The following is a 26,351-nucleotide window of genomic DNA, read 5'->3' on the forward strand; positions in this document are numbered from 1 at the left end:
AAAGGGGAGATTTTATTTTGCTTATTTCAGTTAATGTTGCTATTTTTTATTATTCTGCATAATATTAGTTTTGATTTTGAATATATGCTTTTCTCATTTTCTATTAAAAATAAACAAGGCAAACAATTTATCCTATGCAGACCTCTGCCTTTATGAAAGATATTTATAGAGGATTGTTAGTAACCCTAATTTAGGTCCAATTTGGAAGGATATAAGTATGAATGCTGAAAAGATGAGAGTTTTAATGGGTTCAAATGCTAACAAATGGCTTTTGTAGCTTCTTAGTTCAAATTGGTAACTAATGTTACCCTATTAATATTTTTATTCATAGTAAGACTTTGGTTTTACCCTGCAAATCCTCACTCATGTGAATGGTTTCCATTCATGCAAATGGTCCTTGTGCAGCATCTAGAGCAAATGCAAAGAGAAGACATAGGTGGAATATAAAGAAGAAGAAAAAGGTTTTAGATATAGGTTCATGGCTATTCTTTGATGATGTTCCATGCTTCCTATAACTGGTTTTGTTTTGTTCTTAAGTATTTTGGGGGGGTAATAGAGAAAATGTATTCTATACGTAACATGGTTTAAAACGGCCACATCAGGTGTGCCAGGGTCCAACTGATAAATGCCTTGTGCAACACTGAGAGCAAGGAGACATAGCCACCAAAGAGTTCTTGGAAAACATTTACTCACATGTATTACTGACAGTAAAGTTAAATGCCTTCAATATATAAGGTTTACATGCATGTTTTAGTTCTTCTTTAAAACTGTTAAGCATTTTATTACTTCAAGTTAAGATGAAATTTAGCTGAAAAGTGACAGCTGTAAGGGATGGAGGTAGTGAAACAGGGTATCTGTTTTGAGAAATGGAAAAAGAAAGGGGCAGGCTTCATCGTATATCAAAACACTTCTCCATTTGCAAACACAGTTAACTTCATTGCTAAAAATCTACTGTGTATTTGCCAGAATTTGGGTAATTGTAAAAAAAAAAAAAAATTTGGCAGAGTAGGCACTTTCAGCCTTTTCCCTGAAAGGGACCTTTGCTAGAAATGTAAGAGGCAATCAGAACTATACTGATTTTAGTAGGTGATTCAAATAATAAATTACTTAGATGGATCTATGTAACAAAGTAGAAATGCTCTTAAAATAAGAAACAAGATTGGTTTTATGTTGTCCCTTTGTTTATAATGTGTCAAATGGACTCATTTTGAGGGAAACACAGAGTCACATTTTCATATGATAATTCAAATAAACATATATTCATGTGCTTCTTGCTTTTCCATGTAGGTCAAGATAATAGATTTTCGATATGCTTATGCAGTTTTACTGGAGACACAAATTTAACATCCTGACAAGCATGCCACAGAAGTGAAAACCTAAATTACTCCAGAAAATGATTCCACTTTCTTATGCTTCTTTTTAAAAAGCACTCATTTTATTCCATCTTTGATACTTAACACAACTTAGGATAATTTACAAGGCTGCAGATGCAGCAAAGCAGTTAATCATAGCCTGGATTTTAGGTGTGTGAATTTTATTTATGTCTGTTGTGCAATGGTCAGAATGAGCACTGAGTGATCACAAAGATTGACAGGTCTCAAACCACACAGGTAGTAGTGAAGAGATCCCTAAACTACTGCTGAGAAAGCTAACTCATTACCTAGATGTTGTAGTGCTTCAGCTTTGCTCGAACCTTGGCCTCTTTACCACTATCCCGAGATGAGGTCATTCTGTGCTTTTTTTCAGGATACAAGCTGTTATGTCTACCTAGCTTATAGCAGTTCACTCACATCTTGGTCAGATATCTTCAACACCACGCTCCTTTGCACTCTGTACAACTCCAGAGAATAAAAATATATAAATAAATAAAAGAACCTTCCAAGGCTTAGCATATCATTACAACTCTAGCTGGAAGGTACTTTTCACCTTTGCTTGTATTATATTCAAAAAGTATGTTTAGCTTTTATTTTTTATGCTTCACTGAAATTAGAGTTATTGTCATCTTTCTCCTCATATGTCTCTTATGCCTTTTAGTCATTTGCTGCGTGACAAATAACTGGATGACTTTCACCTCCAGAATTGCATGACAGAGATCAGCTGTGTTCCCAAAACATAAAACATTGATTGTGTACTTGGTGCTGGGAAGTCATTTTATGTTCTGGGGGCACAGAATATATTCATGTATCTGAATGTCTGTATTCTGCTGATATAAAAAGGAACCTCTACATGAACATTTTTTGGTAAACATGCAGTTCTCAGTTCTATTTAGAGTTTATAAAAAATGCACCTTACTGTTAATTAAGACTCTGTAAACATCATGTATAACTAAAAATTCCAAGTCTCATAAAGGTAAGACCAATAATTCCATTTACACATTAAAACTGAGTTCTGAAAATAGCTATTAGTTCTGTTCAGGTGAGTGGTCCCACCGGTTTTCCCTTTTCGATTTTTGAACCTTTCCTTGAACTGTTGGTATGAGAGACAGACCAGGTTAGGTAAGCCATTTCATAGTAATTCCTGTATAATATAGCCATGATATTGGAGAGTTTTTATTCAGAACACAGTAGGACAAATATATTGTACATAAATATATACAATTCTTATGGTATCAGGATTGGACATTAATTAATGAAAGAATGTGCAAGTCTGTTGGCAATCTATGAATAAGGCTAAACTTGGCTTCTAAGATGACAGAAAGAGTCCAGGTTTATCACTGTTGAGTCCTTGATTGCACGCATCCTCTTGCTAGTCATGGAGAATTCAATCTACAAGCCTAGGAAGATCAAAGCATTGCAGGCATTACATGCACAAGGAATACTGCAATCCATCAAAGAATCTGAAGTGCTTAATTCTTGTTCATTGGGGTACTTAAACATGAACACCCCATTGAAATTTTTGAGGGTCTGTAAATATGTATGAAATATGTTCTTTTATCTGGATCTCAGATGGCTTCTTATCGAAGTATTGTCTGTGATTGTTCAGTTTCTCTCCTCTTTGAAATAAAAAATACTATATTCTGTCATTTTGCTTGTTAATCTTGGCAGATGACTGTCTGTGACAGAGCTATGTTATTTCACACTTAAGACCTTATTTTAATTCTTACTTCCCAGCTACCTATGCTGTTGAATTGGTTTGAGGAAACCATTAAGTTAGCATAACTGGCCACAAGGACACAGCCACAGTATAATCCATTTTCTTGGATGACTTAGAATAGGAATAATTCAGTAGCATTGTAATAATTCCTTGGTGACAAGAATAGCTTCACAGGAAAAATTGAAGTCATATGTAAATTACAGTAGTGACAAAGTTTTCTAATGAGCTCTGGGATATGACTGCCCCTCCAGCATCACACTGACTTCTGCTCAAGCCAGGAGCTGGCCTTGGCCGTACACCCTCTCATCAGCATTTCCTCATTCAGAACACCCCTATTCCCTGTGGTCAAACCATAGGCTGCAGAACCTCAAGCACAGTGTGGTTATATACATCTGGGATGGGTTTATTTACTTGCATTCAGTGGAGAGAGAAAGAGATGAGTCTCTTTCCTCAAGATGAAGACTTTCTGTGGTTTGTGAGATGACTCCTTGTAGAAACTAGTGTCACAATAACTTTTTTGATATCTTTTCTGAGATCATTGTCCTCAGCTTGAACGTTTGAAAGGTGAAGTGATTTATAAATTTTCCTGTCTGTGAGCCTGCCTATAGTGGTAGCTCATTTGTGTCACTGTCAAATACATCTTCATGGTACAGTAAGAAACTCAGGAAAGTCATTGTCTCAAAATATAAAATGACAGCGAAGGACATAATGATGTTACCTGATACATCATACAGTGGTTCTGTGTAAGTCTAGTAAAGGCACCGTATACAGCTCAGCCTATCTCTGTTGAATGAAGGGTTTGTCTATTTTTGTTTTATTTTCTGTTCAATATTTCTGTTATTTTTTTATTTCCTGCTTACAATAAAGCTTATATAATTAGTAATACACACTAAGACTACTTTACATAGGCCATGACCTGAGACTAAAAAGCACTAAGTGATATAATTTTTAGTAAATAACAGATATGCAGATTGATTCTGTATTGATTATATATTGCCATTGATTGACACTGCCAAATCAGTGTCATACAGCATAATGTTAATGTTGTGGATACATTCCAAGTTTTATCAGTAGTAAATGACTGATACTGATTTTGGAAAAATAAAGATTGAACGCTCCTCCCCTCCCCAGTCAAACACAAAGAAGAAAATAATCTGATTTAAAAGCTTAATTTATTAAAATGGCAGCGAAGAACGATTTTGTTTGAAATATTTTCTTAGGGCAGGGATGCATATGCATGGCAATGTCTTACTATGGCTATTGTATGTTTATAGATTAGCAAAGTATAATGCCAGAAGGACTATTTAGTGTGACCTCATATATCACAGACTATTAAACATCACTGAGTTAGATAGCATAGAATATCAGTTGTCCATCTCATCAGGTATTCTGTTTGACCGGGGCCAATAGCTCATATTTCTCATCTCTGCAAAATTGATTTACTGAACTTGTAAGGAATAGCTGGATCAAAGGAGTTTCTTCTCAACTCTAGGCAAATTATGGTTGATATGCTTTAAAATTTTATTCCTGTTAAAATTCCAGTGCAGTTTGACTTCATAGTTGCAAAAGAGGAGTTATACTTAGTGCTTTTTAATCTATTTACTCTTCTTACACTTGAGTTTGTTTTTAATTTTTGTATTTTCCTGGCTTGAAATAAGAGTGCTTGGTAATTAAATCTGAAAGCATAGAATTGAGTAATTGTTTTCACAGCAAATTGCTTATTCACCAAAGGATCAGTTTTGGAGAAGACAGGGATTTTCATGAATTTTCACTGATTTCAGCTGAAACAGGAATAAAAACCCACTTAGTTCTGGAGCTGAGGAACCTGAATTGTCAGGCTCGACTTGCAAAGTGACCTGGCACCTGCGTGTGAATGTGAGCTGGGGGAGAGGACATTGCCATGCTTCCCCTTTTGCTCAGGAGCCCCTCAGTTCAGATTCCTGCTTGTAGTGTGGGGTCTGGGATTCAAATCCTATCCAAGAAAGGACTTGACAGACTTCTCGTCTCCCATGGGTGCACCCTAACTCCTGTCCTGCTGTGTATTATAGGACAGGTCTGCTTGGTTTGTATAACTGATTTGCACCAGGTGAGGAAGCATGAAAGTTTGCAAAACTGGAGCAGGAGATCCGCGCCAACAGGGCAGTCTTTGTTCTTATGTTAGCAGTTTGCATGTACTGACCACATCTGTCTTCAGGAAGTGCAGCTGCCTCAAGGAATGCCTACCTCGTTCCTATGGCAAAGAAGAAATGAATAACACCTCACTCTCTAGATTACAAAAGGCACTTCAGTCACATCTGTTTTCTCAAACTTTAAGATTATTCCAGCTGTTTTGAAATGCATGTATAAAATTACATGCATTTGTAAAATGAGTGGTATCAAAATGATTAATTAAAATGATCCTAAATACTTTAAAAAATCTTAAGTGTTTTGAAATTTGGAAGTTATCAAGACAGTGTCACAAAAAAGACTTATAAAACCCAATCCTTGAATATCCTAGACCGAGATGTCTTACCCACTTCCAGCTCCAAATCAGGCAGAAAAGCAGTCTAAGCGTATGACAATTCTGTTAAAGCGTCAAGGAAACTACCCTCATATCTCTGCTATTTTATGAGTAATATGCAAGTCCCTCTGTAAAGTAGCCTTTCATCTCCAAGTGTGTTTTGCTTAAGTATCCAAACCCCAAAAGAAATGCTTCAGCTCCAATTGTTTTTCGTACCTTGAAATGATTATTTTTAGTACTGCCAAGCAGTTATTTACAGTCATCTAAACGTGTATTATATAAAATGTATTTAGTGTTGTATGTCCCTTTTTCATGTATTCTGATAAAATTAAATGTTTATTTTATTTTTTTCTGTGATACTCATTAATTTTTATGTTTCTGTCAAACCTGTCCTCATTTGGTGAAATGCTGTTGAAGTTGAGCAGCCCTGATCTTGCTACCCCTACGCAGATGTTGTGAAGGGCATCTCTAACTGCCAGTTTTCCAACCCCTTCTTCTTTTCCTGTACCTATTTTAATTTGAGGGAGCACAAGGGAATGCTGTCTTCTTGCAGAGAATGGCACACTGATTTGTAAACAAATAGTATATTTTTTATTATTACAAACATTTGGTACTAGTGATAGTAGTTTTATATTTCGGTAACATTATTTGCACCTTTTGTTCATTCTTTACATAGTTTTTTTAACTACTGGTTTAATCTGAACAGAACTGGATTCCCACTGAGCTGCAGACATTCATGCCCCAATGTTTTTCGTTCACAAGTCAATGTCACTCTCATTTTTTCCCTGAATATACATTCTCGCATAGCTGTCAAAACTGAATCTAAGTTGTCACTTTATTCTCAAATGCCTTAGGAACTTGTGGCTATGGCATCCATTCCTGAGGAAATGTTTCTTCCCCCCCGCCCACGCCCTTTAATTTATGAATTTGCTTAAGTATTTCCCTTGTGTTTCTTCTTGAGCTAATATCAGATGGAAGTAATTAATTTAGCAGCTTTCCTTATCTCTTCTAAATTCCCCCTTTTTTTAAGCCTTATACTGGGGGAATATGTTTAAATTCCTCATGTGGATAAGTTTTGTCTCCTATGACAAATACTTTGTGAATTTACTATCTTTGGATTCTTTTTCTCTTCAAAATACACTCACTTTCCTAATTTCCTTACTTATGTTCCTGTCTGCTGGTGTTAGCTGGAAGATTTTTTATTTCCTGAAGGAAGCTGCTTGAATAACTTTTTGAAACTTATTACATGACCATAATTTTGGTTTATCATTTGTTTTTTTGCTTCCTTTTTTAGGAAAATGCATATGACATTTTGTCTTGATGCTTTGCATATTAACATATATTTTAAGCAATTCTGGTAGACTTGAGTTGCATCCATTCTGAGCCAAAAAACAATTTAATTCCAGTCATTGTTTAATTACATTCACACATTTTTAGGTTTTTCTAATCTCCCTTTGCAAAACTTAAGTTTAGCTAGTCTTTGGCAGGACATCTCAGTTAATATGATGTTTACTGTTGCTTGGTTGCATCAATATTTTTAGCCCAAAGTCAGAAGCTAAAAATATCTCTATGGAAATAATTTGTGAATTTGGATTTTGTCCTGTGGTTTCATTAGAATGGCCCTTTCCTCACATTTGCTGCAGATCTAGACATCCTACAAAAGCAACTTGGGGTATAAAGTATTTTTGCCCATGTGGCACTGGACTTACTTGTGTTGGAGTACTTGAAGCACCCATCGTTTCTTTGATTACATTTAGTTGTTTGTTTAATTTCTCTCAACAACGAGTGCTTAAAACCCATTCCCTCCTGCATGTCTGTAGAGCAGGAGGTCAACCTAAAGTTCAGTGTTGGGATACAAAGGCTAATATGCTCTCTGACATGCGCTTGGTGTGAGCACGCATTTTTCTTTTTAGAGAAAAGTTGTATAGCTCATCTGCAGTAACTAATAAAAAGATCCTTTTTCAGTTGTCTTTCATACTGTTCTTGTCTTCTGGGAAGTACTAAAATATTATTTAGATTTTCCCTGGATTTCCATCACTTGGAGATAGGGGTTGTATTGTTCCTGTGTGGGCCATGAATGTTTAAATTAATTCTTAAACCTAGATTTGGTATGTCTAGTAACACCAGAGATCTAGCAGACATGCTGTCTACTCACAGGGCTAGGCATCTAGTAGCCTATGATCAAGTCTGGTAGGAAAGACCTCCTCTTTACTCATGGAGGACTGGGAGGCCAGATTAGCTTTGAAGTGCCTGAATATAAGAAACTGAACATGCTATCTGAAACCGGACACAACAAAGATAGCGTTATCTGAGCTTTTTTTCACAATTATTGACTCATGAATGCATTTTAATCTTAACCTGCAACAGCGTTTGTTACCTCAGTCTGGACCTGAAATTGCCAGCTGTGCCATCCTCTTTGGTAATTACGTAACATGGATAAATATCCACTGGGAGCTAGGACAAGAGCTCCAAAAATCTTTTTAATTGATCCATGAATTAGACATAAACAGTGGTCTCTACACATGCATAACTAGAATATTTAACTGTTTCTTCTCCCTAGAGCCTTCATACATCCTTATGTGATCTCTTGCAGTCTCTTTTAGAGAACCCCCAAATAAAAAGGCTGTAGATTACTGCAAGCACATTAGTGTGTTATAGAACTTATGATTATTTTGGCATCCTTATTGTATACATTTACATTTACTGTCCATGTACAGTCTGTTCTGTGTAGTCTGTTGACTAAAGTGTGTTAAAGTCAACAGTGGGCATATGAAGAAGAGGAAAAAGGAACAGCATTTCTTTCATGTAATCAAAGTGATAATACGTAACTACTAAGATTTCAAAGTGTTTGTTTGGGTTCTTTTAATAAAGCACTTTGTATCCTTCCACTGCATGAACTTTTGCCCTGTTTTATTGTTCCAGGAGGAATACAGTGCCCAAATAGTAGTGCACTACAGGAAACGCGGAGCTGTAACGAACACTCTTGCACTGTGTATCATTGGCAGACCGGCCCATGGGGACAGTGCATAGAGGATACGTCTGTCTCTGCTTTCAACTCCTCTGCCAGCTGGAACGGGGAGGCCACCTGTTCCGTGGGGATGCAGACAAGAAAGGTCATCTGTGTGAGAGTCAACGTGGGACAAGTGGGCCCCAAAAAGTAAAGATCTTAAAAAATATCTTCATGCTGTAATTATCTTTGGATTTTGCTGCTTTATATCACCAATGACTGCATGCAAAGGCAAAAAGACCCCCTTCTTTCTGTTCTCATGAGGGAATAATTCATCTTTTAAAAATACAAAAGTGAAGCTACAGGAGGACTATATAATACCTTTCTCACTATTGATTTTTATGGGCAATATTTACAGTGGTGATTCTGCTGATAGCTGACTGAATACTAAATCCAGTTGGCTCCTTGCCATCATCAGGTTGAGTCGAGATAAAAGTCTTGGGGTATGTGTGTGGTGTGCAGTGCAACACCATTTCCAAGATCCTTGTGGTACCTCCAAGCAAGCAGTGCACTATATGGATTAGTGTAGTTCCATGCTAAAATACTGTTTTGGACCTAAATACAGTACAACCTATGTAAGTGCATCTTCTCAGAAGCAGACCAAGGAGGTGAAGCATAGTGCAGCTTTGACAGGACATTAATTTGAAACATTAGTTTGAACATTAGTTTGACAACCTTTGTGAGTTTTTTTTCCCCATATACATGTTTTTTTAAAAGATCCCTTTGGCCCAATGATTTAATTTTACAGTTTAATACATGACCAGGGTTAAATACAGATTAGCTGCTAGTAAAATGCATTTGATAATATCTTCATACAGTTTGGCAGTCTGTAAATATATCCTACTCAAGACAGATTCAAAGCTGGAAGAGCTGATAGCAAAGGTCGTTTAGAAAGTTCATGAGGCAGCTATTCTTACACTAAATATTTACACGGTGCCTGCCATTTGTTGCTTTATTCAGCAGTAGACTTATTCCTAATTTACTTTAAATGGAAATATGGGGAATAATACCAGCACATTTAGTAATCTAAATTGTTGTATATCTGCATTAAGTTGCTGTTCTATTCAGTCACAATACCATTCTATCTTTTATTTGCTACTCATTTTACATATAAAAAACCCCTCTAATGATTTATCTTCTTTTTTAAATCTACTGTTAATGTCTCTGCCTTTGTTTTGACCTTAAATTTTTGGGAGGGGGACTGTTTTATTGTGTCATAAATGAATCCTGTGGAATTAGAAAAAAAGTCTTGGTTGATCCTTGAAATTGTCACATTAAAATCACTGAATCGTTTTTAAAGACCCAGACATTTAACATGAAAATATAAATAGGAACCTTGTTTTAAACTCCCCTTAATAAAAAGGATTACTGTGGTACGATACAATCAATATTATTGGCCTTATCTACCTCACAAGTTACAGACTTCAGCTTGTATCTTTTCTGTTTAATTTGACCTTGAGTAAGGACTGAAAAAAAATCAATACTTTAAGCCACATATACTAAATACAAACAATATAAAAGATAGAAATGGTGTTCTAATTGAACTAATTGCCTTGCCCAAGGATCTGATGAGGAATTGTAATGTTCAGTGCTCCTGAAAGATGAAGTTCTCAGTGAAACAATGAATATGTATAATTCAGACTTTTTTGTATGCTTATAATTACTGTTGTTCTTTAAGGAAAAAGCCATTAGTAAGCCAATGTTCAATACTTTTCAGAAGTGTTTTTAATTTTAACCTTGGAGAAAATTTCTGAAAACATAATCCAAGTATGTGATTGGTCAAGATGCTTTTTTAAAGTGCACCTGACCATATATAATACACCTATGCATATATAATCTGATTTTATGAATCACATAGAAACAAGGCACAGTTTGACTTAAAAAATGTAGAGAGAGCTTATGGAGAGGTGATGGAGATTTATGTCGCTATAGCTGTAATATTTCATGGTCTTTCATGTTGGTATTTTAGGGGAGAAAAGAGAAAGGGTGGAGCTGTCATTGTAACAGGGCACCAAGAAGTTGGTGCTGGTTCACAGTAATGTATCATTCTCTGAGAAGTTTATGTGAATTGACACAAAAATGTAGAGGCAATCGATGGAAATCATGAACTAGCAAGTGTTATTGCTTAAGAATATGTTCCCCTAAAGCTGCAACTCAACTTTTCTTCTCCTTTCCCATTGCTTTTCCTCCCACACTGCACGGGCATAGTTCTTCACTGACCATGGAGACAACATTTTCTTAGTAGTTCATCGTTAGACTTGCTTGTGCTCCTTTCAGCATGGCAAGAAAGATGCCTCACACAAGCCAAGCTTCCCCAGCTGGTCCAATCCAAATATAAAAGTGGTCTGTCATATCTCTGGTCCCAGATGCCCAGCAGCCACAAGAGGAAAAGCTAGTCATAGTAACGTTTTTCTGTAATGAGCCAAAAGCACCAAAATGTGGAAGTGGTATTGTTCTTACCTTTTTACATATTCCTCTGACAGTCCACAGTCTGTATGCTTTTAGGGCAATAGTCATTTTGAAATTATTTTAAAGATTTGCAGTACTTCTGCAAGAGTTATTGCATCATCCTGAAAATAAATATTGAAGCATAGAGAGTTGTTTGTCTTTGGTGAAAAAAATAGGAACACAGAATGGGGAAAATGACCTGGGTTAATGAGTCCCATATGTGGCAGTCCAATAAACCCTTTTATATGCTCATCAAGCCTCTTCCTAAAACAAGTGAGGTTTTCTGTGCCTTCTGACAGTCTTTCACAGTCTCATTGATCTGGCAGTCTCAAACCGTTTTCTGGTTTCTGTCATAGTCATGGCCAGCTTATACCTATTTGTTCCTGGGTTAGCAGTGTTATCTTCTTTAAATATGCCTCCTTCCAGAGTTTATGCTTCTGGTAAATTTATGAAGAGCTAAAAAATGTATTTTGCTAAGCTAAACTAGATGGCTTTTCTTCATAATTATTTGGAAGCTTGAAAATAACAGTCAAAAGGCAGAGTCTGGAATGGTGAGTGAGGAATGATGATTTTTTTTCAAGTTAAATCCCAGGTGCAGAATGCACCAGTTTTGGCTTGCTTTCACCAGATATATTTAAATGCTAATAGTTTTTATTTCTGTGCTCCATCCTGGTGAATTCTGGGCAACTAGCACTCTGCTCGTGTGCCTGCAGGCATTCAGTACCTCTTGTGATTCACCACTTCGCTGCAGAATGATGGTTTATTTGATAATGCTTCTTTTTCTTTTTTTTTTTTTTAGATGCCCTGAGACCCTCCGACCAGAAACGGTGAGGCCTTGTCTGCTTCCCTGTAGGAAGGACTGTATTGTGACTCCATTCAGTGACTGGACATTGTGTCCTTCTTCATGTCAAGAAGGTAATTTTATCCATTGTGTGTGAGTAGACAGTTTTTAAGAAAAAAAGGAGTTAGACTAGCAGTCACTTTTGGCAGAATGCTTATACACATCTCTTTCTGACAGAGGACATGTAATAGCTGGTAGAGCAATGGCAGGGAGGACATAGCATTTTTGCTGAAAAGAATAGTTATTTCTATACATTTTCTATATGCATCTGTTTGGATTTTTTTTTTCCATTTTGCCTACTTTTATGTTACAAACTCCCATTTGCGTCTTCCGCTGATAAAGAGGTAACTAGTCATGGAGTAGACATGTATCTCTTAGCGTAACACCAAAACAGATACTTGTACAATTGTAGCACTTGAATTGTCAGATTATAAAATGGTCAGGTTTGGTCTTTGAAAATACATATGCTGCTTGCTTATCAGAAAAACCTGAGGCTTTATATACTGGGAGATAGGTAGGTAGGGAGGTAGATAGATAGATAGATATGCATATGTATATAATTTTGGCTTGTTTCTTCTACTCCAAGGAAAATTGAAGGAACGTTAATAAAAATCAGTAGACTTTAAGTTGATGTTAATGGTCTAACTTAAACATAATTCCAATAACATTTTAATACACTTGGCAAAGCTCTTAAAAACAGTGCAGGTCTCTCCTGAATTTTCATTACATTGAAATCATACATGAAGTTAAAGTGATGACTGGCTTAATATTGTCCGCATTTTTTATGCTTTATCTCTTTTAAGCTTAACAGGAGGTGTTTTTCTAATATGTGCTATTGCAGACAGACTCTGTAATACCCTGTGTTCCACAGGGTGCTAATCCTTGTATGGGACCTGGTGATTACTCACAGCTACCATATTATCAGAATGTAAGATATTGTTACATCAAATATACACACTTCGAATGTCATGGCCAATTCTTTATGCTTTATAAAGGACACAAGCATAAAAGCATTTTTGCAGTAATTCCTATTAGTGCTTAGTGCATTCTAACAAATAAAAAAGGGTTAGGAAGATTAAATTCATAACCTTTGAAAAAGACCAGAGAATTAAGACCATTGAATCTGAATCTATGAAGTAGTTATTAATTATTAAATACTGTGTTATTCTACAGCAGTATTAATTATTCTTTCTGAAATATTTTTGTTGGGGCAGATCATCTTGGACAAAAATGCCATCCTTTTCTGTTCTCATTTCTGTGGGTTTTAAGAAAGTTCTTGATGCAATGAGGGTATTTTCACAAATATTTACTACAAACTAGCATGTAGGCTTCTATAAAACAGTACATTTGTGAACCAGTACAGGCATTTTGTCTGCTCAGTGAGTCAAACTCTTTTTATACTACACAAACAATTTTTACTTCGTGGGGTTTACCCATTTGTGTCAGCAAGCTGGTCAGCAGCTTTGCTGGGCTGCACGTCTGTCTTGCCTCTTGTGCCAGCTCCTGGCATCTCCTGGAGCTGATTGACTCAGGAGTGCAGGGTTTCCTCTGTGTTGAAAAGTGGCCAGGTGGTGGAGAGCCACCGCCGGGATTCTCCTACCGCTTGCTCCTAATTACAATTGCTTGGCTGTGGTCCAGCAAGCTGCTGTGTTCAGACAAGCTGCAGCTGCTGTAATAACCCACCCAAAGCTGATATCAACCCAGTCAGCCAAATGTCCATGCTACAACTCTCTGGGAAAAAAAAAAAGGGAAAAGAAAAAAAAAATTCCGAGATTTTTACCTAACAATATTTGTGTGTTAGGTATTGCTGTGGAACTAATATAGACTTGTGGCTTTTCTCTTAATTTTCTGCCTGAAGAACTGATATCTGAAGATGACAGAAATCAAAATTCCTACATGAATGATTTACCATTTATCTTTAATAATGAATAACTATAATAACTATATAAATATAATATAATAGAACTGTAAACTGTAAATTAATTCCAGAGTAGAATTTCTGTTTCTGGTTTTACATGCAAATGATTAGGGCAAACTTACACTTTGAAAGTGTAAAATGTAGCAGCAAACTGAGCTGGTATAATTTTTGTTCACTTCAACTGTGTATTCATTTCAGCTGTATATTCATTTGTTCAGCATTGTTACTATTGCTTTCTGTTTAGTTCTGCTTCCTGGCCTTTAGCTGAGATTAAAGTGTTTTATCTGTTAGGCTTAATTTTCTGCTTATGGACAAAACAGCATGTCAATATTATAGCAATCAGTTCAAATACCTGTTATGTTAAATCTTACTTTTCCCCTGTGTCGTGGTTTAACCCCAGATGGCAGCTAAGCACCACGCAGCTGCTCGCTCACCTCCCTCACAGTGGGATGGGGGAGAGAATCAGAAGGGTAAAAGTGAGAAAACTCGTGGGCTGAGATAAAGACAGTTTAATAGGTAAAGCAAAAGCTGCACACACAAGCAAAGCAAAACAAGGAATTCATTCACTACTTCCTATCGGCAGGCAGGTGTTAGGCCATCTCCAGGAAAGCAGGGCTCCATCACGCTTAATGGTTACTTGAGAAGACACACACCATCACTCCGAACATCCCCCCCTTCCTTCTTCCTCCCCCAGCTTTATATACTGAGCATGACATCATATGGTGTGGAATATCCCTTGGGTCAGTTGGGGTCAGCTGTCCCGGCTGTGTCCCCTCCTGACTTCTTGTGCACCCCCAGCCCACTCGCTGGTGGGGTGGGGTGAGAAGCAGCAAAGGCCTTGGCTCTGTGTAAGCACCGCTTGGCAATAATGAAAACATCTGTGTTATCAACACTGTTTCCAGCACAAATCCAAATCATAGCTCCATACCAGCTACTATGAAGGAAATTAACTATATCCCAGGCAAAACCAGCACACCCAAATTACTGTCATCCCTATGTAGCAGCTGGAGAAACAAGCTCTTCTACTCTTTGCAGGGGGTGTCACAGTAAAGAAGCAGTCCCGTCACCGAGTCATCATCCAGCTCCCCGCCAATGGTGGTCGAGAGTGCCCGGACTCTTTGTTTGAGGAAAAAGAATGTGAAGCTTCTCCCGTCTGCTATAGCTACAGGTAGTGTTAATCAACCAGAGACAGCTCAGACATGATTTTTCAACTTCTACTGCTTCTAAACCTAGCTGAATTCAACTTCTTAACAGCAAGTGTTTTTCTAATATGTACTATGTAGAAAAATGGGATACATAGCTAAATCAAGGTTTCAGAACAGATATGTAGACTCAGTTGGGCCCACAGTGTCACTGGTTCTTTTGTTCCAGTTCCTTTGCAGGAACACTGCAACAACTAAGAATTACTTTCCAGGTTAAATCTTTCCTAGCAACTATTTTGACATTCTATATGATTAAAAAAATCTTCCTTTCCATCCAAATTATCCAAAGCGCTGAAATGCAGCCTCATCTGTTTAGGAGAGCTGAGTTCTGCTGCCACACTGTGCCATGCACTGTAGCTTCCATCCTTCCATCCTGGTCAGCCCTAAGACAGTCCACAGTTGATTGTATCCCCTAATATACAAAATTTTCTGTGTTGACCTAATCTTCACCAGAGAATGCTGAGGACTGTTCCAGCAGGTGGGGATCTCCACCGTAACTGCTTAAGAAAATTTTTGGGCAGTTTCGTAGTATCCATTTGAGTGGCGTGGGAAGGTCTAGATATACGACAAGATCTGGCTGTTGATATAGATAAAGTTTAGAAAATTCTGATGCCATTGGTTGGATTTACTTGACAAAATAAAAAAAAAAAAAAGAGATTTTTGGGTTTTGGATAATAAATATGAAACATAATTATTGGAAGCCAATGTTCTGTTTCTCCACCTGCTAATTCCCATGAAACTACTCTCTGTTGCAGAGGTAAAAATAGAATTTAAGCTTATTTTAGGAAAAACAAATTGAGATTAAAGAAATGTGTTGCTTTCATCATCTGGTAAGAATTATGAATGCAAATTCATTAGATCACACTGTATGTAACTGAAAGATATGAAAGGATGTAAAAGAACATTGGGAAGCTACCAAAATCAGTACTCCAAACATCAGAGAAATATAGCTTGAGAACTTTTTTTAGTCAATACCAGAGTCAGAGTTTTATCTTTTAAAATGCTGGCTGCGCCTCATCTCTTTAGTACCTTCAGTATCAAATTTTACCTGAGCTAGTGCACGATAATGTGCTGAGCATAGGAAAGAAGAGTTGCTAGGGAGTGGTAGATGAGGTCATTTACGTTTCATGGCATGAACTAATACTAAACATATTTTCTGTATATTTCCTTTACCATCTTTCTGACCTATACACATGCTGGAACAGATGGACCCAGACACTCAGGAACACTAAGACTCATGCCCTAGTTCAGATACTGGCCTGCAGAGGCAGTTTGCAATGAAACTTGAGGTGCAAAACCATTGAGATAATTTTAAACATGAGAGCAGCTGATGGTTTGAGCTGTGGACGTAGAATTTCCCCCCTGCACACTCTGAGTAATTCAGACAACTGTGGATTATTTCAGAGATGTGACAATAACCAGCCTTGCCTGGATTTGTTATATTTAGGCCTAGGGTATTCTGCAGCACTGGAAGGGAACTTTGTAAAAGTTTCATAGCAGTTTATATTAATGATAGAATAATTTAAGCAGCACAATATTGCATTTGTTATCGAAGTTTTTTTGCAAGTTGTTTTTGCCTGTGTTTTATTTTGATATCGTCTGGGTTCACAGGGGATCTCTTGCTTGGCTCCACATTTGTAATGTGCTGCCATTCAGCTACCCGAGACCCCAGGTGCTTTGGGATTGCTTGAGGCACTCTCACAGTCATTTAAACCCTCTGTCCCAATACTTCGCTGTAGCTGGGGTTCCTGTTTGCTTCTGATTTCTCCTTTTGGGATAGTATTTGGAAGATGAAGCTTAGCAAAAGAATTTGTTTGTTGTGAAAACTTTACCTTTGTAATCATATAATTTGAAATTTGAGAAAAGAAAACAAAACCCCTAAGATTTTGCTAATCTGATCTCATCTTTGTAACTCCAAGTCTTGTTTGTGCTTCAGGCAAGACAGAATTACTCCATTTGTAGTTGTGTTGCAAGGCATGCCTAAGGGAGGTGGGGAAGAAAAGGCCTGGGAAAGAGAAAAGAAGGAAAAGAGAAAGAAATGCACTAACACCTATGTGTGACAGTATTTACTGCCAAAAGACACTCCCAATACTGCATGAACCAGAAATTAACCCTGGAGTCTTATCTCTGGAGTGCATTTGGGAAACTTCAACATATCTTTGCTTCACTAAGATAGGAGGAAAATGAAAAGAAGGAAGGAAAATTGAGAAAGAGGGGAGGTTTATTAGGGCATGCTAGTATTTAAAACTCATCCTTATTTAATGGGTCCATGTTGTTTTTATGAGATGTTAGTGTCACTTCGCTAAATCCACTTTTCAAATTTTAGTATGTCATTTTGTTGACTGTTAAAATACTCTGAGCATGCTCAGGTATAAATCCATAGCAAAGGAGTTCTTCTGTTAAATGGGTATTCAAGTCATATAATTTTATTATTTTGTATGGTATTCTTTTTTTGAAATTTCTTTCTCCCATCTTGTATAAGTGTGTTAATGCTTTGTATTAATGTATAATCCTCATATTGTGGTTTGTATTCACTGTGTATTTGTTAGGTAGTGTTAATGTACGTTTGTATTTTGAAATCCTTGAAAATATATATGGTTTGCTTTCTCTTCCCTCCTTCGCCTCATTCCTTCCCTGTGTTCTTAATGGCCTAATCCTAAAAGGAGCAAAAATTTAACAGGAAGGAGGGAAAAGTCTACAGTATTGTTACTGTTTGTTGTGAATTGTCTGTGACCAGTTAGTAATAATAAGCAACAGCTTACAGTGGTTTCTAATACTATCTAGCACTTGTGCTGCCTCATCAAAACTTGTGCTGTTTTGATGGCTACAAGTTTAGATGGATTATTTGAAGTTGATTTCTTCCCCCCTCCTTTCAGGTGGAAGACCCACAAGTGGCGCAGGTGCCAGCTAGTACCATGGTATGTGCGCCAAGACAGTCCAGGAGCGCAAGAGACTTGTGGACCTGGGCTACAAGCAAGAGGTTAGACCCTTCGTTTCTCTCATTTATTCCTCAGAAATCTATAGCTGCATTGGTGTGGAAAACGGCTAAAATTTTAGTCGTCGTAACCTAACATTAATTTTATCTATCTTTATGTGCATCAGCAAAAGAAAATACTGAGTGCTAGTATGATAGGGTGCCTCCTAATGGGTATTTGTCAAATGTTTTATTCATAAAATATCAGTGTTAATTTATTTTTCAGTATAGATACCACATTAGTCACTAATTTTATGGTCTTGTTTGTTCAGTTTATTTCACTATCCTTACCCGAAGCAAGTTTGCAGACGTGTTTGTGGAAAGGGATGGGTGACTTTGCATAATTCTTTTTGTGAAAAAGGTTGTGTAAATTCGCCTGTGAAAATGTAACGTTTTTCATGTGGCGAGGATGTGAAGACTGAAGACGTGTTTATGGGTATATCCATTAGATCAGATAAAAGACTTTTGCTCCCTGTGTTTGAAAATTTAGGATCAGAGAACCCTACAATAATTTTGAGCTGGAAGGATGCTCTGTAGGTCCCTTGGTCCAACGCTCCACCCAGAGCAGGGCCAGTTTCAAAGTTAGATCCCACCCAGACTAGATCAGGTTGCTCAGGGCCATGTCTCAACATGTTTGGAGTATCTCCCAGGATGGAGATCCTACAGCCTCTCTGGGCACTTGCTCCAGTGCTTGTCCAGTCTAGCACTGCATTTTTTTTCCCTACTATCTAAGCCAAAATTTCCCTTGCTGTAATTTGTGTCTGTGGCCCCTTATCCTTTTACTATATATCTCTGAGACATTCTGGCTCCCTCTTCTCTATACCCTCAAATTAGGTAATTGTAGAGAGCAATGGGAGCATGGAGGGATGCAAGACTTTGCATTTATGCTGTTAAAGTTCAGTACCAGCCCATTTCTCCAGGCTGCTAAGGTCCTCTGAACGGTACCCCTACCCTCCAGGTAGATATTGACTGCTCTTCTCAAACTGGTGCTGTCCCCAAACTTGCTGGGGATGCTTACCATTCAGGTTGTTAAAGATGCTAAACAGAATTGATCCTGGAATTAACCACTGAGTTGCAGCGCTCTTAACCAGCTGCTGGTTGGACTTCAAAACCACTGACACTTTGAGCCCAATGATCCAGATATTTTTCCACCATTTCCACTCAACAGCAAATAATTTTTGCATCTAAATCCAGCTTTACTTTCACCTGAATTCATAGACAATTTTGTGGTTTTAACAGAATTGTGTATGTGTGACTCTGTTAAGTACAGTCAGGAGAAGGTTTTTTAGGTGTATTAAATAAATTCAGTATGAAAATAATTGTAGTTCCTACTTACCGTGTTACAGTAATGGAATTCCTTTGAACTACTAGTCAACCCTGATTTCCAGGAAGGTGTTTTTTCTTTTGCCTTTTCTGAGTACAAACTCCTATCTGTTAAAACAATATTGGCTCAGCAGATTGTGGAATTCTTGAGCAAGGACACTGCTAACTACAGAAGTGAAACGTTCAGGTCATTAACTTCTTTGCAGTATTAGAGGAAGTTATGGTATACTTTAAAAAGTCATAGAGTAAATCTTAAGCTAGTAACTCCTACCACTTACTCAGAAAGTGTTACAGGAGATCAATTTATGGCTTACCACAAAATGAAACCTGAAGGTATTGCCTGCTAGTACAAAAGACTTCTGACTGTGGTAATTCTTTTGAAGGTCTATCACTAATGTGATCTATTTCTAGCAGCTCTGGAGGATACTTTCATATTATACACTGAGAAAGTAAGATTTCTGTCTTTGACGGCAGGAGTTCAGATAGTACAAAATGTTGTCTTCTGTACTTGCATAGTAGTACCCCAATCTCTTTGCCTCAAAGTCAGTTAATAAAGAAAGATAGCTTACTGTAGTGCATGCAAATTGGTTTTTATTATTCTTGTGTGTCATGAGGGTTTCTTTTTTTTTAACTGTAACTCCAATCGTGCAGTACACACATATATGGAGTAATACATGATTTTGGAATTACTGGGCATACAGTTTTCAAATCCGGTAAAATAGACTGGCAGAATTTCCCTCTGGTACTACACAGAGTTTGATCTTGTGAATGATGATGTATTTAAGCAGTAGTCTTGTTCCTACAAGCAGATATAATGGAAGTAGCTCTCTAGTGTAATGTGGTAGGATGAGCAATCATTAAGAACCCTGGGAGCAGATAAGCCTGAAGAAAGCAGGTGGGTTTGGTAGAATTCCGTAAATGTTTCCGAGATCAGCTCTTAGAAAGGGAAGGTTTTTGTTTGCTCCTGCTTTTTATTTAGTCTATCCAATGTATAAAATTTATTGTAGAATTCACAGAGGAAGTTAAGTTGAGTAACCAAAGATTATTTGTCCCTCAGTCCAAGTATCTAAATATGAATCTAAATATTGACTTGCCTGTTGAAGTGGTGAAAGTTACGTGTATTAAAGACAATGCCTTTTTTGGCCCAATATTTTTCCCATTGAAGTAAATTATATAAATTAACATAAAAATGTAAGTTTCAAACACAGGTATATTATGTATCATGTATCAGTGTCTTAATACTTGGCAATGTGTTGAATATATCGTTTGTGCTCAGTAATGTAAACTGATATTCTGTAGGAGCTAAATAAACTAGTACAGCTTTTCTTTAGATTGAGAAAAGTAAAATATTTTCTGGTTTCTTAAACGCCTTTAAAATGAATATGACTTGGAAGTAAAAGTTGAATTTTTGCACAAAAGTAACTTTCACTTTGGAAAACATACTTCTGCAATTATAGAGATTATAGGTTGAAGTTTTATGTACTTCACACCACAGAAAATAACATTTTGAACATGGATATTGTTTTATTTGTTTTATATAGGTTATCTCCTACACAGGGCATTAGCATATTCCCTTTCCCCTCTTACACTTCAAATTCTGCCCTGAAAATATCCATGTGTGAATTTTCAATGATGCACTTTATTTTGTTTGGTCCCCTGCACAAGAGTTGATTTCATGCAAGGTGCTCACTTGACCTGAAAGCAGGCATCTGCCTGCCTGAGCTCTGCTCTGGACAGTATTAGAAAGATTTCACCAGTTTTGGAAGGAATACTCTGGAAGAAGTTTTGTCCCCTCCCCCTGCTAATTCTTGCCTCCCTCCTGCATACATGGCTTCTTGTAAATAAAATTTCTACAGGCTATGGAAAAATTTGCATGATAATATGTTATTAAAAATTCTATGCTACAAATCATTTATTTAAAGATGATTTTGTGATGTAGATACAGAAAAGACTGAGCTACTACTGTGCAAGTCCTTTTAATCCCCCCCAAATCAGGAAATGCTAAACACTGAAATATGAAATCCATTTAGTGTAACATTCTGATACTGCATTTATAATGTGTTACTGGAATATAGGTATTTTGAACATTATATTTAACTGTTTGTTGGTGATTTCTGTACAAATGTTTACCATACTGTGAAAATTGTAGACATAACAGCATTTCCTTTTCAGTTGAAAAAGGGTTCTCTCTGAAATTTCTGATGCTCTTAAATGCAGAAATCATGCATTCATTTATCTGTTTGTGGTAATTTTACTTTTGATGACAAAGTGAAACAATAATCTTGTAGAAGTAATCTCAGCCCTTTGGTTTCATGTGGATTGTCCTTTCATTTTGTGTCGATACTCAGTAGAGCAAGTAATTGCATTCTTGTATGTGGGAACAGTTCTCCTCTTTTTCAGTGCAAGGGGATGTTGCCAATGCTATTAGTTTGTCCTATTTCTGATCTGATTGACTACGCACAAACACTGTGACACATAATGTATCAGCAAATGTGTTAAATAAGAAAGAATAAGAATGTACACCAGGGAAAAGGCATATCTGATTAGGCATTCATTAGCAGTTTATTCTGAACAAAATAGTCTGTTACAGTTCATATTTTAGTTAGTGTATTGGTTTTGCGTGGTAAGGTTTTGGTAGCAGGGGGGCTACAGGGGTGGCTTCTGTGAGAAGCTGCTAGAAGCTTCCCCTATGTCTGACAGAGCCAATGCCAGCCGGCTCCAAGAGGGACCCGCCGCTGGCCAAGGCCAAGCCCGTCAGCGACGGTGGTAGTGCCTCTGGGATAACAGATTTAAGAAGGGGAGAAAAACCTGCACAATTGCATCTGGAGAGAGGAGTGAGAATATGTGAAAGCAACACCGCTGCAGACACTGAGGTTAGTGAAGAAGGAGGGGGAGGAGGTGCTCCAGGTGCCGGAGCAGAGATTCCCCTGCAGCCCATGGTGTAGACCATGGTGAGGGAGGCTGTCCACCTGCAGCCCGGGGAGGACCCCACGCCAGAGCAGGTGGGTGCCTGAAGGAGGCTATGACCCTGTGGGAAGCCTGCGCTGGAGCAGGCTTCTGGCAGGACCTGCAGACCCATGGAAAGAGGAGCCCATGCTGGAGCAGGTTTTCTGGCAGGACTTGTGACCCTGTGGGGGACCCACACTGGAGCAGTCTGTGCCTGAAGGACTGCACCCCATGGAAGGGACCCATGCTGGAGCAGTTTGTGAAGAATGGCAGCCTGTGGGAAGGACTCATGCTGGAGAAGTTCATGGAGAACTGTCTCCGGTGGGAGGGACCCCATGTTGGAGCAGGGGAAGAGTGGGAGGAGTCCTCCCCCTGAGGATGAAGGAGCAGCAGAGACAATGTGTGACAAACTGACCGCAGCCCCCATTCCCCATCCTCCTGCGCTGCTGGGGGGCAGGAGGTAGAGAAAATTGGGAGTGGAGTTGAGCCAGGAAGGAGGGAGGGGTGGGGGGAAGGTGTTTTAAGATTTAGGTTTACTTCCCATTATCCTTGTTTTGATTTGATTGGGAATAAATTAAATTAATTTTGTTTTTTCCCCAAGTCGAGTCTGGTTTTTGCTCATGACCATAATTGGTGAGTGATCTCTCCCTGCCCTTGTCTTGACACACGAGCTTTTCTTTATATTTTTTCCTCCACATCCCACTGGGGGGGAGAAGTGAGCAAGTGGCCTTGTGGTGCTTTGTTACTGGCTGGGCTTAAACCACGACAGATTTGATTGGCAATAAATTAACTTAATTTTCCCCAAGTCGAGTTTGCCCATGACGGTAATTGGTGAGTGATTGCTCGCTATCCTTATCTTGACCCACAAGCCTTTTGTTATATTTTCTCTCCCCTGTCCAGCTGAGGAGGGGTGTGATAGAATGGCTTTGGTGGGCACCTGGCGTCCAGTCAGGGTCAACCCACCACAGTTAGAAAGATAATTGAAGGAAAAACTAGAAGTTAGAAATCATTAAAAATGACTGGTTAGGTATCTGATCTTAAGAGTCTATGAGTAACTAGAGCATATGCATGCTTCGCTTGCATATATCACAGCTTTACAATTTCTGTTTCTATCTTTCAGCTTTTTTATCACATTGGTCTTCCTTGGCAGAAGAGATACTTGGGTGAATCATAAAGTTTAGAATTGTGATTCATTGTAAAAGACAGCTCTGTTTCTATCTGTCTTGTATAATGAAGGTTTTGTTACAAATCATGTCAGTTTAAATGAACATGTCACAAAATTAGAACTTGGGTCAATGCAGAGGAAAGAGAATAAAAGGGTTTGCTGGGTTTTGGTTTTTAAGAAAAGATTTTTCTTCAGAATTTTTTAAAGAAAAATGTTTGTTAACTATTCATGCAAATGATGGACAAGTATTTATATCTAAACCTAAGCATAGTAACATAGCATTTAATACCTGAGTAGCAAATTCACTGTTGTAGTCATAAGCCTTATTTGAACAAGGCAGATAGTCATGACAAATGTGTTGAATTTCTGTGATGAATGAAAATTTGCAGTCATATCACTGGTAAAATGCCTTATAACAGTGGATAAGCAGGGCAGGAATGTATTATAGAATTGCAGTAACTTAAGACTACTGTCTTTTTTTTCAAAACCCTCAAGAGAGGATATTATGGGTGCATCAGCAAGGAGTTTGAAACTTCCTTTTGACCCTACCCAACAAGAACAGGAAATGTAGAGAAAAGCCATATTTTACTGAAACAGCATTTATGTTGTGTTTATTTTCATAAGCTGTTTCTCAATTAACAAGTAAATTGACTAGATGTCTTGATGAGTCACCAGAAACCCAGGAGGGAAAGGCACAGAATGTTGGCAAATACAAAATACCCCCAAAATACAAAAACTAGAATGAGAGTAAATGCTTGATAAAGGCAGGCTTCTAGTATTTGATGGGGATGTGGACTATAAAGCTCACTGTGAGATGAACCTGCTTCAGCTGGGGTGTACTGAGATACTACTTTGTATTCTTAAGGCTGATGTTTATTAGCACATAGACAACTTCAAAGTAGTGGTCTGCTCAGTGAGACTACCGTATCAAGTTTGAAACTGTGAACAACTTAAGCAGGTATGTGTTAAGTTATGCTGATATCTTAAAAAAAATCTGTGTCATTAAACCTTAGCACCATTGACTTCTGAAGGAAGTTAGAAATACAGTTCAAATCCCTTTTGGATTGTATAGGAAAGCCTAGGAAACTTAGTAAAAAGGCTTGTCTTGCCAGTAGCTTCTGCAGATTTAAGTAAGGCTTGTTGGACTGCATCCCAGTGCTGGTGAAGAGGACCTGTAGGAGATGAGAAATTCAAGTGCCCAAACTGCAATAGCCTAATCACATCATGATGTATATGGATGGATGCACATGGTAAGGGCTATCCCAGTGACTGAAAAGAAATTTGCAAAAGGATGCACAGCCTGCAGTCCTTGCCACCATAAATCTTCCTCAGAGTTTTGTAGGAGGAATGGGATGAAAATTGTGAAATCTGTCAGCATATTCTGTAATAGCAAGAGGAAGGTTATTTGTAAAATTTAAGCAGAAGCTTAAGTAACTTGGCTGTCAGAGAAAATATCTGAATAGCTGTACTTGATGTCACTGGGAATTGGCCATTATTGAATAGCTGACCCCGAGCTCTCACTAGTCCTCATTCGCAGAGTGTATGCAGAGTTATTTGAAAGACAGTGGAGCCGGGGAATCAGAGGAAGCTTCCCAGGATGGTCGTGAGCACATGAGGAGGCCTTGCAGGCTTGTTTGAGCTGTGGATAGACTCAGAGGCAGAACTGGTGGTCAAAAGCCCTTTCTTCTCACTATGGCTAAGCAGGGACAGCAGCCTCCCTCTCTGGGCATTGCTTATGGGGGCAGGGGGATTTGCTCTTGGGTGGGGTTCATGCCCTTATTGAAAGCACAAGAAGGGAGACAAAATCATGAAGCAGTGCTGCTCCTTCATGGAGCTATAAACTACTATTTTAACATCTTCGAGACTTAACAGGTGAGAGTGCCCTATTGCCTGGTTTGTATTTTAGTCATTGCAAAGGACAATGGGCAGCTTCAGGTTTTGTACTGAAGTAAGAATCTGGACAGCAGTGCTCAAGAGCAGTATTTACATGAGAAATTAATTTTTTATTGACAAAACAAGAGCCAAAATCTCCAGACAACTTTATTCGGCAGAAACACATTGTTATTCTCTTTGGCGCGTAAAGAACGCTCAGGCTTGTATTTTCACGATATTATTGGCACGTGCTCTTGCTTAAGATACTTTGTGATAGAAACATTTCATCATGCAGTGTCTAGTCTGCCATGTCCCACAGAAAAAGAAATAAACTTAATGAAAACATAGATGAAAACATAGCCTAGGCAGTATTGATAGTAGGTGTAAGAAAAGTTAGCGCGCTGAAATAATTCTTGCCTTTCTAGAAATGAAGCAGAATATTTTTATTGTTAAAAATACTTAACAGTTGAAAAAATGGTATCATGAGTGTGTTGTAAAACAAAGGATGTAAAGCACATTCATTTATAAATTACTTCAGTTTTTAGATGTAGGGGTCACTGAATCTCACATGTCGGTGAAATCTCAGTGAAGTATACTAATGATGGTAACATTGGCAAGGTTTTTATATAAACCCACACATAACACGACTTGTTAAAATACAGTCTTAGTGTTTCGTTATGCCAACAACAAATATATTAGCTTGTAGTCCCTTGTGGCTTTCCAGAAACAATGCTATCAGATAAAGTTTTAATTACATGAAAGTCCCTTGTCTAGAAAATTTAGACTGCCATTTACTTTACACCTTTCTTCTGGGAGATAATAATTGTTAAATACTGAAACAATTTTGTAAGTGAATGCTTTCCATGTTAAATTTGATTTTTCTGTTAGCCGTACTCCTGTTTTATGTTTTCACTTAACAATTACTTGGGCTTAATTCAGTAATAGAAGAACCATGCTCCTTCCACTTACTGCTAATGTTTGTAATAAATATAACGTGGTTGTATAGGCAAAATAATTAGTCTGGCACTTCATGGCTTTATAGCAGTTGAAGACACTTCTCTG

At 37.9% G+C, this 26,351-nt stretch overlaps 1 protein-coding gene across 1 annotated transcript in view; it reads left to right on the forward strand.

Annotated features, from left to right (window-relative positions):
• THSD7A (thrombospondin type 1 domain containing 7A) overlaps positions 1-26,351 on the forward strand; it is a 290,245-nt gene that overhangs the window by 210,770 nt on the left and 53,124 nt on the right. Inside the window, exons 10-13 of the mRNA XM_052801303.1 lie at positions 8,516-8,750; positions 11,848-11,963; positions 14,843-14,975; positions 17,886-17,989. Coding sequence (XP_052657263.1) covers positions 8,516-8,750; positions 11,848-11,963; positions 14,843-14,975; positions 17,886-17,989 — 588 coding nt within the window. The remainder of the gene's footprint in view (positions 1-8,515; positions 8,751-11,847; positions 11,964-14,842; positions 14,976-17,885; positions 17,990-26,351) is intronic.

This window comes from Harpia harpyja, chromosome 1 (genome assembly GCF_026419915.1).
Source record: "Harpia harpyja isolate bHarHar1 chromosome 1, bHarHar1 primary haplotype, whole genome shotgun sequence".
NCBI classification, from domain to species: Eukaryota; Metazoa; Chordata; class Aves; order Accipitriformes; family Accipitridae; genus Harpia; species Harpia harpyja.